General features: G+C 36.2%; 1 protein-coding gene and 1 long non-coding RNA gene across 2 annotated transcripts in view; one reads left to right on the top strand and one right to left on the bottom strand.

Moving 5' to 3' along the window:
* LOC132148849 (brain-specific angiogenesis inhibitor 1-associated protein 2-like protein 1) overlaps positions 1–8,727 on the bottom strand; it is a 63,052-nt gene extending 54,325 nt beyond the window's left edge. Inside the window, exons 1-3 of the mRNA XM_059557591.1 lie at positions 8,412–8,727; positions 4,663–4,738; positions 2,618–2,704 (exon numbers count right to left, since the gene is read on the bottom strand). Of these exons, the coding sequence (XP_059413574.1) occupies positions 2,618–2,704; positions 4,663–4,738; positions 8,412–8,462 (214 nt within the window). The 5' untranslated portion in view covers positions 8,463–8,727. The remainder of the gene's footprint in view (positions 1–2,617; positions 2,705–4,662; positions 4,739–8,411) is intronic.
* Positions 1–17,122, top strand: part of LOC132148850 (uncharacterized) — a 299,074-nt gene that overhangs the window by 4,698 nt on the left and 277,254 nt on the right. The window lies entirely within an intron of this gene.

The raw sequence follows: 17,122 nt of genomic DNA, 5'->3' as shown, positions 1-17,122 counted from the left end.
TCAACCGAGGTTGCTGAGATCATCCTCCAATCCAGAACTCCCTCCATGAGGAAACTGTACACCTTGAGGTGGAAACCTTTCACCTCCTGATGCAAAGACTGCCAACTCGACCCAGTTATTTGCCCAGTTGGGACAGTTCTGAGTTCCTGCAGGCCGTTCTCTCTGCAGGGTTGACCCACTCCACTCTGAGGGTCTACGTGGCGGCCATTACAGCCTACCACGCCCCTCTTGGTGGCCATTCAGTGGGCAGACACCCTCTGGTTACATGTTTCCTCTGCGGTGCACTGAGGCTGAGGCCTCCGGCCAGAAGAAGCTTGTGCTAAGTTGTTGATCAGGATGCTATCCTAAAACCTTGAGTCCTATGATCTCCCCTCACCATTGGGAGTCAAGGCTCACTTGAACCGAAGTATGGCAGCCTCCAAGACCTTCTTGTCAGGTGTCTATACAGGACATCTGCAACGCAGCTGGATGGTCCACGCCCCTCACATTCATCAGATTTTATGGTTTATATCTGCAAGCCACTCACGGCTCTTCTTTCTCTTGCCTTAGCTGTGCTCCTTGTATACACACTAGCCAGGGACTTGGAAGTCTGGCGGCGTGGGCATTCTCGTTCCCATAGCGTTTTCAGACGAAGCTCGAGTTCCTGAAGGGGAACGTCCCAGGTTACGTATGTAACCATGGTTCCCCGAAGGGAACGAGATGCTGCGTCACAAAGCCATACTTTCGGCATCCCTGCCAGAGTTCGCTTCATTCCTAGAAGCTGACACTCGTTCCACCTCACGTGCTTTTATAGCTTCCTGGTCCCTACGTCACCCGCCTTGACATCACGCCCATTCACGAGACTGATTTCACATATTATTCAGAGCTGGTCACACTGAAGGGCGTTCCCATGGCGTTTTTGGATGCAGCGTCTTGTACATACGTAACCTGGGACATTTATTTTTAATTAATACTATAATAGTTCAGTTCCCTTTACATCTTTAACTACACGTTTATTTATCAATTGAATGGGTGACCTATCCTATTTAATCAAGCTAACATTTGAACCCCCCCCCCCCCCCCCCACGCCGGGAAAATTGGCAGGAGCCGCCCATGGTGTGCGGAGCTAATGCACAAGCGGCGATCTCATTGGCTGGTGCTCATCTATTACCATCTCCTGTTTTGATTTCAGCAAATCAGTTCGAGCGAACGCAGACATATTTATGAACCCAGCAGTTCATCAATCCTTTTTGCATTGTATATTTTTAGTATAGTAGTAGAATTAGTAGCATTACAGTTTAATAATAAATACTACTATCTTTTACTATTCTCTATTTTTTTTACAGAAACCCTAAATGACCAACAATATCTTAAGCATCACCACCAGTTCAGTTAAAATGACAAATATGCATGCAAACATGGTTACCACCTTTTAGTCTCACTAATGTTCTATCTTTAAGTAGTGCTTAAATATCTTATTATTATAATATAATACTTGATTGACTGATTTAAGAAGCTGTGCCATTTTGCCAAAAATAAGTTGATTTGATAAATCTCTCTCTCTCTCTCTCTCTCTCTCTCGCTCTCTCTCTCGCTCTCTCTCTCTCTATATATATATATATAATTGATTGATCTGTTGATTATTAGCACATCTATGTAGGCTATGATACCAATTATGTGCAAATAATGTTTAAACGTTCCAAACCACAAATCATTCCTTACCATTTTTAAAGTAGTAAAATTAAAGCTTATTGTAAAGAATGAAGAAACACAAAAGGCAGAAGGTATACACATATTAACTCATCTGAACAAAATATTTACTATAAAATTGTACTACTACTGCTCTATAAGAAAAATACAATTACTTGTGTTACATAAAGAATTAAAAATCTATGTCAAATTACTAACAAAAAACATATTTTATCAATTAGTTGTTGCAGCCCTACATCCTATAGTTTATTTGCATGGTTTTACACCCTCTGTTGTCAACATACTCATAATATATGTAATGTTTTTTTAAATTACTTAGAATAAAAAATCATAGTGACTTTAAAGACAAAATGACTAACCAATAAAACTGAAGCACATAATATAGTAAAATCTCAACCTCCTACTAGTTTGTCACAGTGGTGCTTTGTAAAATATTCTTCTACTGTAAGTGCCATTACATTATGTCTGCACTTGAAATACCAGAGCACCCGCACTCCTTTCAGAAGCAGTTTTGTTCTGGAAGCAGGCCAGCAATGTCCTGAGGTCATGTGACAGTAATGTAGCATATGATGTTTTATGAAATGTTTATACAGTAGTTGCATTATGCAATCAATTAAAAAAACAAAAAAACAAAAAAAAAACAGAGGCTTTCAACATGTGATTTGAACCTGGAGTTCCCAAACATGACACGATTGAATAAATGCAATATATCCACCATTATTATGGTCTGGCAGATTACAATGCTGTGAGAACAAACAGCTCAAAGTTTACTGTTTCAAACATGCTCAATGGAACATGACACTGAAAAGTGATTTCAGGCCACATAACATGGTTTATGGCACATTCCTGCAAAACGGCACAATAGGAAGAGTAAATGGGAAAGAAGTGCTCATGCCGTTTTTAATAAAAAGAATAAGCCGTGACTCACCCAGTTCCCTGGACACTGGAGAAGTGGCTACGTTCTCCCCGATCTTAGATACAGCATCAAAGTACAGCTTCCCAGCCAGAACCATGGCTGCAAAACAAGGATAAGAATATGGTTATTCTACTGAGGTGGAATCATGCAAGTATTTTGTTTTACTTTCTGTGTTCAAAACATGCTGCACATTGTTTACTAGAGATAATATACAGCATTATCACTACTCATGACTGTCCCAGTGCGGCCTTAATAACTGAAATGTTAATTCTAGTGTTTATTACATTTTTTTTTAAATAAATCTACAGACAGGCTTTCTAATGTTTTCCAAAAGCTTTTGAGTATAATAAATACTATGATTATTTCATTTCACCAGTCTGCAAGTGTTTCATTTGTTATCAGTGAATTATAATAAAGCAATTAAAAAGCAGCTAGATATTTGGATGGGGCACAACAGAACACCAGTGTCTCGAGACATATTTTTAAAAGCTGACACAGTCACTGTTTCCATCCAAAGATGCAAATGTAACTTCTATCGCAAAACTTCGCAAATATCGCATTAAACATTTGCGAAAGAAAGCACCGTTTCCATCCAATGAGTCAAAGAGAACAAAATCGTCCCTTCCTGATAAACTGGTACTAAATATCTCTAAGAAAACTAGGAGAAGCCACTGAATATAATAATTTTTTATATGTAACAAACTACTTGCGCTTCAGAGAGAGCAGACGTAAAACAATAAATGCGGTCATAGATGCCTGCTGTTCAGGAACGCAGTCATGTAAGACATCAATTATACTGAAATACTTTCCTCAGGCATTTCAGTACGACCAAAACAACAAATAGATGCTTTGAACGAGATCGGTCAACTGGTTAGTCAAGTTATCCCGTCTAATAGCGCAAAATCACATGATTTTTTCAATGTGCATGGTGGAAATTATTTGGTAAATGTGTTTCCATCTTAGCTTATGCACATTTTGTCTTATCGGGTAAAAAGTTGATCCTACTCAGTTGTGTGCATACGTTTTTATGCACATTTTTATAATTTATGTGCATCTTGGCATTTCCATCCAATGTTTTTTTATGTGATAATCCAAAATGCACATAAAAATAGGTGGATGGAAACATAGTTAGTGTCTTACCACTGGGTTTATGGCAGAAGATGTTCTTGAGCCACAATAACAAAGGATTTATGAACACACTCAATCAGGAGAGCTACTGTCTGTAAGACCTGTATATTGTGGTTAGCACCTCAAGAGGTCAAATTCAATAAACCTCTTCAGTCGTTCCAGGAACAACAAGCTGTATAAAAGAAGGGTTTTGTTTAGTCTGCGATCATGGTTATTACGTCTAACCCTGTTTTTAAAGCAGCTATCCATTTGTTCAAGATGTGATGAAACCCACCCTTTGTTCAGGAGACCTGCTTTTCCCAGATTGAATTGTAGCTATATATAAGAAAGCAATCTGAGGAAAGGGTTACATGGGAGTGAAGGATGTTACACAAAACAAGAAAAGTTAAGTCAGCGCTCCAGCTTTCCCTCCATAATTCATCTGGATGTCATTTTGCATGTGTAAATCGTTAGTTAAGTCTTCCCTTTGTATAGATTTTAATTTGATTGCCATTAAAAAAGTTACGTTGGACTTATGTTTATCTTCCCAGAAGAACTGGAGAAGTGGATATTGGATGTGTCATTATTTCCTGGCTGTTGATTTGACAAATTAATCTTGGGCTTATCAGACCTCGTTATCCAAAGCTGATCATATCACATTTTTCCTCTATGTTGTGCAATCTTAATGTATATAATAGCTGCCATAAACAATCTGCTCTCTAGATATAAGCATGGGCCATTAAAAACCCAGTATTTATCATCAAGCACTAATAAAAACAGAGTACAGGGACTTGCAAACAACCAAATGCTTCATAAAGCAACGCAGCCTTACAATTTCCGACACTGGCTAAAAATATATATAATACTGCTATATGGAAGTTATTCAAATGGAATTTCAATGTGCTTTATTGTATGTTCTTATAGTAAGGATATGAAAAGGCGAGGCTCACCTGAAACCGCTTTCTCGTAGCTCTTTCCCAGGTTTATGAGGTTACGTAACCCCGGGTTGAATTGTTCCATAACATTCTGAGAAGAGGGATTTCAAACAGAGGAAATCGTTCAAATATTGGCATGAGCAATCATGATGTAATCAGTCGCAATCATGACATTGTGCGGACAAGAGACAGCTCTGTTCATGAAACAACTTCTTCAGAGCCATTTTAAATGGTCTCTAGTTTAATGTACTGTGCAAGTAGGGTTACATCAGAAGTAGCAGGCCTTAGCTGATTTCAAAGTGTAAAATGCTTTTGCTTTGGGCCATAACAACATATTTAAAGTGCACTGAGCAATATTTGTTGGACCGAATCCCAAAATACACTCGCTGCCAATCAGCAATAAGCAGTCTTATGTTGCACAGGTATATTTGTAGCAATAGCCAAAAATACACAGTATGGTCAAAATTATCAATTTTTATGCCAATTTTTTTTTTTTTTTAAGATATTAAGTAAAAATCATGTTCCATGAAGATATTAAGTAAATTTCCTACTGTAAATATATAAAAACGTAATTTTTGATCAGTAATTTACATTGCTAAGAACTTCATTTAGACAACTTTAAAGGCAATTTTCTCAATATTTAGATTTATTTTTTTTCTACCCTTTTTATTTATTTCACCCAGATTTTCAAATAGTTGTGTCTCTGCCAAATATTGTCCTTATCCTTACAAACCATACATCAATGGAAAGCTTATTTATTCAGCTTTCAGATGATGTATACTGTCCTGTATTTCAGAAAATTTACCCTTAGGACTGGCTTTGTGTTCCAGGGTCACATTTGGTAAAAATATGGAGAAGCAATTTGTAGGCAAAATGTTTTGGAGATTTGATGTGTTATTACCAAAATGTTGCCGCCAAATGACTTGCCTTAAATGAATTTTAATGTCTTGCTAATAGCACTGTACACCTAATATGCTAATAATGAGTCATATGGAAACTTGGAATGACTTTACAGATATCTTTCCATATGGGTCTCTACTGGATAAAATTAGTTATTAACAACTTATAGAGAGCCAGTCATCTGCATATCCTGTGAGAGACCTTCAAGAAGAAATATCCATTCATGAGTTGATCCACTCGACTCTTTCAGGATACTTTCAGTTGAATTGAAATTCATATGAGCACCACTCTGTGTCAGTATGGCCGAGTACCTGGAGTCGATGAGACAGTCTGGTGGTGACATCACGTGAATGACAAAGTCTGGAAGAATGAACTCAAGATGAGAACTTTGGGAATCTCTATTGCTCTTCACAACAAGACCAGTTACTAAGCAACAAGGCCATGTGTTTTAATCGTCGCCAGCACTGCATTAGTTCAAAGGAAGAATGGAGGCAGAGATTTGAATGAGTCACTAGTGAACACTCAGGCTTGGTTATATTTACTAAACTTCAATTGGTATACAAGCGCTTACTTAATGCTTACTAATCCTCAGTGCATGAAGAAAGCCCAGTCCTCTCCACTCCCTGACACGTCTCGAACCGCCTGAGACTGTATGACAGGACGCGCAGCTGATATTATACTGGAATGATGCACTCATACACAGATATGACATGTGGAAGCCGGTCTCTGATAATAAACCTCCTCCCAATGAAAGCATTCATTCTTTGTGTACACAGTTATACTGCAAAAATTAGGTAATCACAAACTAACTGTAAACTTGTAACATTTTCTCAAAAGAAATGTCCGTCATGCTATAAAAAAAACAACAGAATATAAACTAGGCAGCTAAATATTTACATTTTGAGTCAGAAATAATATTCTTGAGGATTGAGTGCCAAGTGTTGTGGTCTATTTACAATCTTTTAAAACCATTTCCCAGAAATCTTTGCACTGTTTACTAAGTTAACGTCACATGTTAAATGTTATATAAAACAACGTAGATAATAAATGTATTGGTCCTTAGTGAAAATTTGCTAAATGAGAAAAATGTAGTTGTTTGGCAATTTATTGGCTGAACGTGGCATGTTTAGTAAACGAAGAGATTCCAATTGACAAAACAAAGAAATGTTACAATTATTAAGACAACAGCTGAGGGAAATTTAAACTGTTACATTTTACAATTAGGACATATGAATTACAGAAAACAAAAACAACGTATCATAAGGTCACGTGGGACACATATACATGCATTTACATATATATATATATATATATATATATATATATATATATATATACACACACACACACACACACACACACACACACACACACACACACTACCGCTCAGCTCAAAAGTTTGGGATCAGTAAGACTTGTTATGTTTTTTATATTATGCTCATCAAGGCTGCATTTATTTGATCGAAAATACAGAAAAAAAATCTTGCAAAACGTTATTACAGCAAAAAAAATAATGGTTTCTATTTTAATATACTCTAAGATATAATTTTTTTTTCTGTGATGAAAGGCTGAATTTCCATATACTTACTCCAGTATAAAGTCTCACATGATCTTTCAGAAATCATTTTGATATGCTGATCTATTATTACAATTATCAATGTTGGCAAACAGTTGTGCTGCCAAATATATATTTATATTTTGGAAACTGTGATCCTTTTTTTCAGGATTCTTTGATGAATAAAAAGTTAAAAAGAACAGCATTTATCCAAAATATAAGTATTTTCTAACAATATAAATATTTGCTATCACTTAACAATTTAACGCATCCTTGTTAAATAAAAGTTTTAATTTCGTAAAAAAACTAAAACTAAAAAAAGGACAAAGAAAGAATAAATATTTACTGACCCCAAACTTTTGAACGGTAGTGTGTATAGTTTTATATTTTGTTATATTTAAAAAAAAAAAAAAAAAAACTTTTTATTCAATCAAAGAATCCTGAAAAAGGGTTACAAGTTCCAAAAAATATTAAGCAGCACAAATTGTGACAGCACATTGTGTGTGTGTGTATACAAGAGGCATGTCTATGGTATTCTATAGTCTTTGATATAATGCATATTAATGTATTATTTGCTGTACTGCTTGGTTTACAGCAGTAACCAAGGAAACACTATCGCAGCTGTTCCATAAGCGCCACCTGCTGTCAGAGAGTGAATCTGCATCTCATTCAGTCAGTCTGCTGTTTTTGTCTCGTTCAGATTATTTTCAGTTGAAATCAGACCATTTTATTTTTGCTTAAAATTTCAAAATGACATGATATGATGAGTGTGTGTGTGTGTGTGTCGTTAACAAATTAAATTATATCTGGATGTGCTAATTTTAATATTCTAATATTAATTTAATATTATAACATATAATATTATAATCTTAATATCATAATATAAACCTGTTTTGCTGAAATAAAGCATATGATTCACACAAGTGTAGTAACACATACCCCCCCCCCCCCCCCCCCCCCCCCCAAAAAAAACAAAAAAAAAACAAACAAAAAGAAAACACCTTTATCAGTATAATTATGCATCTAAATCCCTGGATGTGGCTTCACATCTGACTCGTTTGGGTGTGTCAATAAATGAAATGTGCCATATGTGCTCTGGTAAAGACCCGACCAGAACATCCTTCTTTACCAGCTAAATCAGTAAAGTGCTACATACAATTTGTCTTAAAGTTTCCTGACCAGTTTAGAAGTTTCCTAACCAGTAAAATGACCGGCTCTATCCAGCAATCTCGTGGATGTTTCAAGCTTATCCTAGCCGCTGAGATCTCAGCAGCTGAATAAATTTGGCGTTAGGTGTCATGTCTCTCACCTTGTAAGTGCTCTCGGTCAGTTTATTGACCTCCTCGGGGTCGCGCGACATTCTTCTGCCCCTCTCGCGACGAGCGCGCGCACTCACTAAAACTCTGCGCTCAGTCGACTACTCCGAAATAATAAGGACAGGACGGCACGTTTATCGCCTCGTTCAAGTCCTCATAGCAAGACGGCCGTCTGCAAGAGCTGTGTTATGAATTTCCGACAGAAAGCGGCTCAATAACGGACTGGTAGAGTTGAGAGGAGAGAGGCTTTGCTTCAAACTTACGAGCTCGTGAATGTGTGCGCGCGTCAGGGGCGGCGCTCTGACAGGTGCACTGGGACAGGAACAACATCAGTGCTGCCTTCTGCCGATTACTGACCATATTGCAGCCGTTTGGACATGCATCGCAACACCAAAAGATCAATTATCAGTTATTCCTTGGAATGTAACGATGCACCGTGAGCAGGGGCGTCGGACTGGGGGTAAAACCAGTACTGATTACCAGGGCCCCAAAGGAAGAAAGGGCCCTTGAAAAGTCTGGAATATATATTTTCAAGGGGAGGGGGCCCATTAGGACTGCCTATGCAGGGCCCGGGATCTTGAACACCGATACAAATATGTGAGGATTTAAATCTGTTGAAATGTTAAATGAATCGCGACACAGTTGGGAGTAAGAGTTTATATGAATGTGTCTCCGAGGGGAATAATTTCTAAATGATACGATCTAATTTAGATTTAAAAAAACTTTCTCATGCAGCATGCAGCATATTTGTTTGAGATATGATTAAAATACAGTAGTTGCCTCTAAATGAATGTAAAGAGCGCAGCCAAAGCCTTAGTTTGTTTATGTTGTTTCTTTTATTGGTGTTATTTACTTGATTTAGGGTTTGTTTTAAAATTTAGTTAGCCTATTTGATATTTCAATTTCACAAAGAAATGTTCAGAATTTTGTCCAAGTAGTAATTAAAAGACATCTTTTCAGTTAAAATTGGTCTTGAATATCATTTGTAAAAAAAAAAAAAAAAAAAAAAAAAAAAGTTGTGAGAAAATCATATGGTGCAATCAGTGTCACAAATTGTATAGCATAATTAAATAATAACAAGAATTTGTATAAGTATGGTAAAAGGCGCCCCTGCTGTTGGGGCTGACTGATAAATAAATAGCTGACTGAGATTCAGATGGTAAATCAAGTCAAGTCGCCTTTATTTATATATCGCTGAAATACGATACTAATTGTCTCAAAGCAGCTTTACAGTGTCAAACAGGAAAATAATTGATCAATAATGCAAGAAGACAGTAAAAGTTATTTTCCACCTAAAGTCAGTTCATTGATGATTCAGTGATGTCATCATCCAGTTCAGCTCTCTTCCAATAATGTCTGTGCAATCTGTCAAGCCTCCCCAAATCAAGCCAAAGGCGACAGTGGAGAGAAAATGGAGGGAAAAAACAGTTAAGAGAAACCAGTCTCAGTTGGGAGGCCAGTTTTCCTCTGGCCAGACAAAACCAGAATGGCGTGTTTTAAATCCAGGCTGCAACACAGGTCAGATTGTGCAGAGGACTGATCTGGTTCCTGTGGTCTTGTGCTGATAGTCGTCGAGGTGAAGAGGTCTGCACTAGGGATCTGTTTCTGGGGTGCATCTAGATGACATGGTCTCTGCTGACATTCAGGGCTGTAGAGGTCATCTCTAGGTGCTAATATATATTAAACTGGGTGTCCACAATAGAGACAATCACCATTTTTATAACGAAACCACCCTATTTAATATCAATCATATAATATAATGTCATTTGTTGTTACCACTCGAAATCTATATTACATTAATATGAGATTTCCTTTAGTGCTTTCAGAAGCTTTACTTAAATATAGATGTCCATTATCTTGTATGAAATGATTTGATGCTATTGATTCACAAAGTGGATCGCATTCCAAGATGCTTCATGAGAGCCTGACTCACTCATTACCAGAGTTTGAGACCTACTCTTAGTTTGAGAGTCTATGATTAATGGTGAATAAGAGATGTTTTAAACTGAAAACAGTAACTTCAGAGAAGAAACAGAGAGAACTGCAGCCTACTTACAATACTGATGAATTTCGTGTTCCTGCTGGAGGCGAGTTTTACTGCCATCTGATGAAGAAATCAACAACAACAAAAAAGGATTTGGGTAAGAGTTACAGTTCATAACATTGCGATCATTAACACTGAACATACATTTTCATGAATTTAAATAACAGTAGAGCATGTCTAAACAGGTCTGACATGTCAAGTACTAGTTCATATGAAACACAAGTACTTGGAAAAAAGAGATTGAGACTTGTATAACAGTACAGAAATGATTAGATAAACATCTAATCATTTTTGTAAAATACAATTTTGTGTCTTTAATGCTTAACTGGGACATACAATTAAGCCTTTAATTGGGACACCTAAACATTACATCAACAGGGACTTTAATGACATTGCATCCTAAAGACATTGGTCCCACTTTAACAGCTTCCTCTTCTGCGAAGGCTTTCCACAGGATTTTGGAGTGTTTCTGTGGGATTTTTTGCCCATTCATCCAGAAGAGCATTTGTGAAGTCAAGGCACTGATGTTGGACCAGAGGGCCTTGCTCACAATCTTCGTTCCAGTTTATCCCAAAGGAGTTCTATGGGGTTGAGGTCAGGGCTCCAGTCGAGTTCTTCCACACCAAACTCATCCTACCATGTGTTTATGGGCCTTGCTTTATGTAGTGTGGCACAGCCAGCCACTTTGATATTTGGTATATTTCTACCACCTTCTGGAATGTACTGACTTCTTTAAAAAAGGAAGGACAATTATTGTTAAATATGAAAATTCTGTAATGGATTATTACCTTGGACTCTGTCAGTGTTATGGTTAAAACTGAAGCATTGAATTGAAATGCACTGAGGCACTGTGTGTGTAGAAATGTTAAACAACCAACAGTTATCCAATTACACAAACATACTGCTCAACTTTTCTGATCGTTGCCATTTTAAATCTAGAATTTACATGACAGATGACCTTAATGATACAGATTTTTTCAACAGTTGTTTGATGATCCGAAAATTATAAGGCCTACCTGTATGTCATGTTTTGTAGATTTATTGTGCGTTTCACTTTTTTATTCACATGCCATTTTCATGCACTTTCTTTTTTTCCTGCAAATTTAGTTCGCCTCTCATTAAATTTTCAAATTACATCTAGCCTTCATCAAACAACGTAAGTTTTCATATGGTTTCTAAATTATTCTTTTACGCTGCGTTTTTCACTTAGAGAGTTATCCGAGGCGTTTTATAGTTTCACAATTATGTTGTTAATAACTGTGTTGGATGTTGATACCATTAATGGGATATAGTTCATCATAAAAATGTGAAATTCTGTCATCACTTAATCACCCCCAGGTCGTTCCAAACATGTGTGACTTTCTTCGGTGGAAGATATTTTGAAGATAAATGCATCTAATTATACGAATTGCTATAATATGCTACTGAATGACGATTACGCTATTTATTTCTCTCTATGGCATGTCTATGAATATGAATGTATGCGTTTCTATTTCCTACCACAAGAGGTCAACACAATCCCGAATAAAGCATGACATGAAACCGTGCATGACATTGAGATGTAACAGATTTATGCTCCCTCTGTTTTATTTTTATGACGTTCCTCAAATGGTTAAGATTCGATATGTGCAAATATACTGTCTAAAATAATTGTAGATTCAGAGCCAGATGCAGCAATGCTTTCACAATTGATGTTACATAATATATTACACTGTATCACCAATTTGCCACATAGTTTTTTCCTGATGGCTTCATGTTGCTGCTGTAATTTTCAGCTGAAACCATGCATACAGTGAAATATTTTTTTTAAATCACATAAAATACAGCTGACACCTTTTGACAGCATTTCTAATTAAATCAATTTTGCCCTTTTTTCAGGAATTAACCAAACATTTAGTTGAAATTAAATAGCGAAATTGCATGTAGTGTACATTGTAATAATCTACAAAGTTATATAACCTCATGGAACTTTCTAGAAAATCAGAAATTCTCATATTTTATGAAAAAAATCACTCTGTCGATGTAACCATCCATCCGTCGTCCATCCATACAGAGTGTCACTGAATTTAAATCAGATAAAATAAATGGTAATTAAAGGTCACACAAAGGTTACTTTGTGATCATCCATCTCTGGTTTTGGCATGTACCACCTCAATATTCTTTCAGGGGTCTTTGAGGCAGCCCCAAATACTCTGTAAAGAATTCAAATAATCAAACTATAGGAAATGGTAGACTGACAATAGATGCCTGCAATAAGTGGTCTGTCCCTTTGTCATTGGCAATATTCAGAGCTTAAACCAAGCAGCAAATCAAAGCTCCACCCTCATTTGACCACAAAAGAGGCACATGGTTCATTCCTTTGAAGTAAAACAGAATGTGCATTCTGCTCTACTCCATCACAAGATTAAGATCCATAAAACCTGACAAGCTATGAACTGTGCAGCGGATTTGCTTCTGATACTATGCATTAAATCTCCATACAGTATAATGAAACACAGGCCAACGATTTGTTTGATCAGCTCTGAATAGAACAAAACTAGCTCTCTTCAGATCATGTCAGATCATGTCAGATCAGTTCTCAATTCTCTTTGAATCTTCTCTATAATCTACACTTCGGGTGAATGTAACAATGCCCATCCAGAACAGTTCAAAAGGACAAAATTAATAATAAAGTAATGGGAAATACATAAAAAAACATAAATCAATAATAATGTAAATTATTAGAAATGAAAATAATTCTTAATTTTCTTTTTCTGATGAATGAAGATGATGATAAGATTTTATGATAATTTTTTTATTTTTTTATTTTATTTTTTTTTACATTTGGTAATAATATTCCACAATATAAAAAATTTCTACTGTATTCTTAATCAAATAAATACAGACTTGTTATTTTTATTTTCACTACTTTGCATTTTAAAATCAACTTCTAAATGTCTGTTCAGGAGACCCTATAACAGATGACACAACTTAATTTTGTGGTGCTTCTAATTAAGTTATAAAAAGCAATTACAAATAAATATCACCACTACTCATTTGCACCAATAAAATGTGCACCTCTTTGTTTTACTACCAAATTATATGTAATATCTAATTATTATTAATATTTAACATACATCGAAAAGGTTTCCGTGACCTCTCGCAAGATCTCGGCAAAAAGTCTCACGATTTATTTCCAGAACATGGTGCATGATGGGATGCACTAAGCCTCGAATAAGATAGTATGGATTTAGTATGCATTAAGGGCACTGTGCTTCGGTGTTTTTAAGACCTGGGACAGTCTTGAACACTTACTTCCATGCTCTCAAGTGACCAAGACAGCAAGTGTGGGTATTTGGACAAGGAATACGTGACCACTGCTAAGTGCCCTTGTACTGCAATTTGACAATTTCTTTCACTATTTTATTGCAGATAATGAGAATTTAGATAATTTGTCACAGAGCTAACATTATCTTTGGTCACATCAACACTCTGGGAGCGATGATCACATTTAAATGCAGGAATTATTTTGCTTAAATGTTTGTTCTTGTGTTCTGAATAAATTGAGTAGTGGCTGACATAATTTAGGGTCTCGACTCGCGAGATTGTTAACAACAAACACAGATGCCGGCAGTTTGGTGTTAGCTTTCAGACCAAAAACACTGTCAGCATCTGGAGACATATAACGTCTGCCAATTATTAGTGAACTGCAGTCAACAGAAGCAGCGTGTTTTGTTTATCTCATTACCGCAGGGCTGGTGGGAGCAACTACATTGGAGAGAGACAGAATGGTGTCAAAATATGCGAATGAGTCGAGACACCTTCCACCGACTCTGTGAATTGCTAGTACCTCCTCCAGGAGAAGAGAGACACACATCTCGACTCCTAATTAGGACAATATCATAAAAGATACTGTCATTTACTCTCCCTCATGTCATTCCAAACCAGGATGACTTTCTTTCTTTCTGAGGAACTTAAAAAGAGACACTTTGAAGAATGAGCTGGTCATTTTTTTCACACAAGGTCTTCTGAAGCCGTATTATATTTTTGTGTAAGGAACAGACTAAAATTTAAATAGCTATTCACTGAAAATATTAATGTCCACCCCTGTCCTTGACACATTCATGAGAAGTAGCCATGCCCGCTTTGTGTCCGAATTCTTTCAGTGAATAGCTGATCTGGTCAGAACAGAACAGAAATGTAACCACTAAGAGCTTTATCATGAAACCACCAAGAACGAGTTACAAAGCTAAAGAGAAATTTCTCAAATGATATGTAAAAGGCCAAGTGTACTTTCGTAAAAATATCTACTTTAATTATATGCATATCATTTGTATGATTATTTATGGTTTGACTGTGGATGCTTCAGTTTCTTCAAGCATTAAGGTCTCTAGAGTTTCTCTGTCTTTGAACTTTGACCTGTGTGTTTCTGTATCACAGTATAAAAGGAGGCCTTGGTGCTTTTGTGCCTGGAGGTTTCTGTGAATTTCGCAGCATGTGATGTTTCTGTTTGACCCTGACCTCTCATTACATAAGGTGAGCATCGTCTATGATAATGCATTATTTGGGACACACACACACACACACACACACACACACACACACACACACACACACACACACACACACACACACACACACACACACACACACACACACACACACATGCACATCACCCTGGAGTAATGCTTCAATGCAGTATTTCACTGCACTATTTATTAAAATCTATCTATTAAAATCTATCTTTCTGTCTGTCTGTCTATCTATATATCTGTCTGTCTGTCTGTATATCTGTCTGTCTATCTATATATCTGTCTGTCTCTATGTCTGTCTGTCTCTCTCTCTCTCTTTCTGTCTGCCTGTCTGTCTGTCTCTCTGTCTGTCTATCTATATGTCTGTTTATCTGTCTGTCTGTCTGCCTATCTATATATATGTCTATCTGTCACTCTGTCTGTCTCTCTTTCTGTCTGTCTATCTATATATCTGTCTGTCTGTATATTCAATTCAATTCAATATTGCTTTATTGCACTCACAGAAATATTTCACCCAAAATTTAAGATTTATGTAATTTTATTACATAACAAATTCCCATTTATATTTTTTTCATAATTTTAACACAAATCTACCAAATAAACTTTATACGATTTATTTTCATTAGGATAATAAAACCTATTTATTTTAAATGCATAATCCTCAGGTTTATGTAATTAGTTTATGTAAAGTGTAATTATTCTTAATTAATAATAAAAAGTTTATTTATTTAAAATACATAAAGTTTATTGTATAAATTGCATAATAATTAAGAGAACTAAATCAGGATAATTAAAAAAGTTAAATAACATTTATTTGAATCATGTTTAATGTATGCTTATATACTAAACCAAATTACATTTATACATTTATTCACTTAGCTGACGCTTTTATCCAAAGCGACTTACAATTGCCACATATGTCAGAGGTCGCACACCTCTGGAGCAACTAGGGGTTAAGTGTCTTGCTCAGGGACACATTGGTGTCTCACAGTGGATTCGAACCCGGGTCTCTCACACCAAAGACATGTGTCTTATCCACTGCGCCACCTCCAAATTAAACAGTGCATCACATTTATGCAATTGTTTCCCCATCTTATAAAAAAAAATAGAATAAGACAAACACAAAAACAACTCTATTAGGTTATTTGTGAACTTACCTACTGTGCAAAGTTACGTCCAGTGGACGTCTTTTTATGTCTTTGCAGACGTTGAAAAGACGTCCACTGAGGAGCCAGAATGAAAGTTTTTATGACGTCTTTTTTGACGTCTTCTGTACGTCTGATTTAGACGTTCACAGAACCTCCTTACAAGGTTAAAAACTAGTTCAAAAGTGGTCAGTGGAAATATTTCAACATGATTTAAGGTTCATTTAGACATCATTTATACTGTTTCTGGACCAAATCAACACTCTCAGGATGCATTAGATTTAGACTCGTGTTATTTCAATGTAATTTCCAGACACTGTGTATGTCCTAAAATCAAGAAAATAAAATAATCTTCATGAAATAATGGAATAACTGATGATCGAGCATGTGGTAAAATCAACTGCAAATCAAAGAAATTAAATCTCTGAAGATCTCAGCAGAGGAGGATCAAACATCTCCACAAACAGCTCCACTCATTAGATTGACTTTATTTCTGTCAGACATCTAGAGAAGCTCTTATTGAGAATTAACAGAGGTTTAAATGTTGATATTTGATTCATTTGAAGTCACTATTGTGGTGGACAGTGTTTGGTTTAGTTGGGATCTTGGTCCTCATTCTTCTTGTGTTAGCTTGTCTCTGGCTGCTATAACTGTGTGTTTGTGAAACACTGTTGTTGTAGCAAAGAAAGACACATTTAAAAGAGCTCAGGTGTTATCAGCTCTTTGTTGGTGATGATAAAGTCATCATATTACAAGTATCTGAGGTCATGAAATAAGTGTTGTTTTGTTTGTATATATCCTAAACCTTTTGACTCTACAGTATAGGCACCAAGAGCACAATACTTATTGTGAAGTTGGACAAAATGCATGCGTTTGAAATATTTTGAGCAAAACCATCATGTACTCACACACAGACATCAAGATTTAGCATATGCATCACAACAATGGTGACTTCAAATGAATCAAATATCAACATTTAAACCTCTGTTAATTCTCAATAAGAG

Source organism: Carassius carassius, chromosome 9 (genome assembly GCF_963082965.1).
Source record: "Carassius carassius chromosome 9, fCarCar2.1, whole genome shotgun sequence".
NCBI classification, from domain to species: domain Eukaryota; kingdom Metazoa; phylum Chordata; class Actinopteri; order Cypriniformes; family Cyprinidae; genus Carassius; species Carassius carassius.
This window is presented reverse-complemented; position numbering and strand designations above follow the sequence as displayed.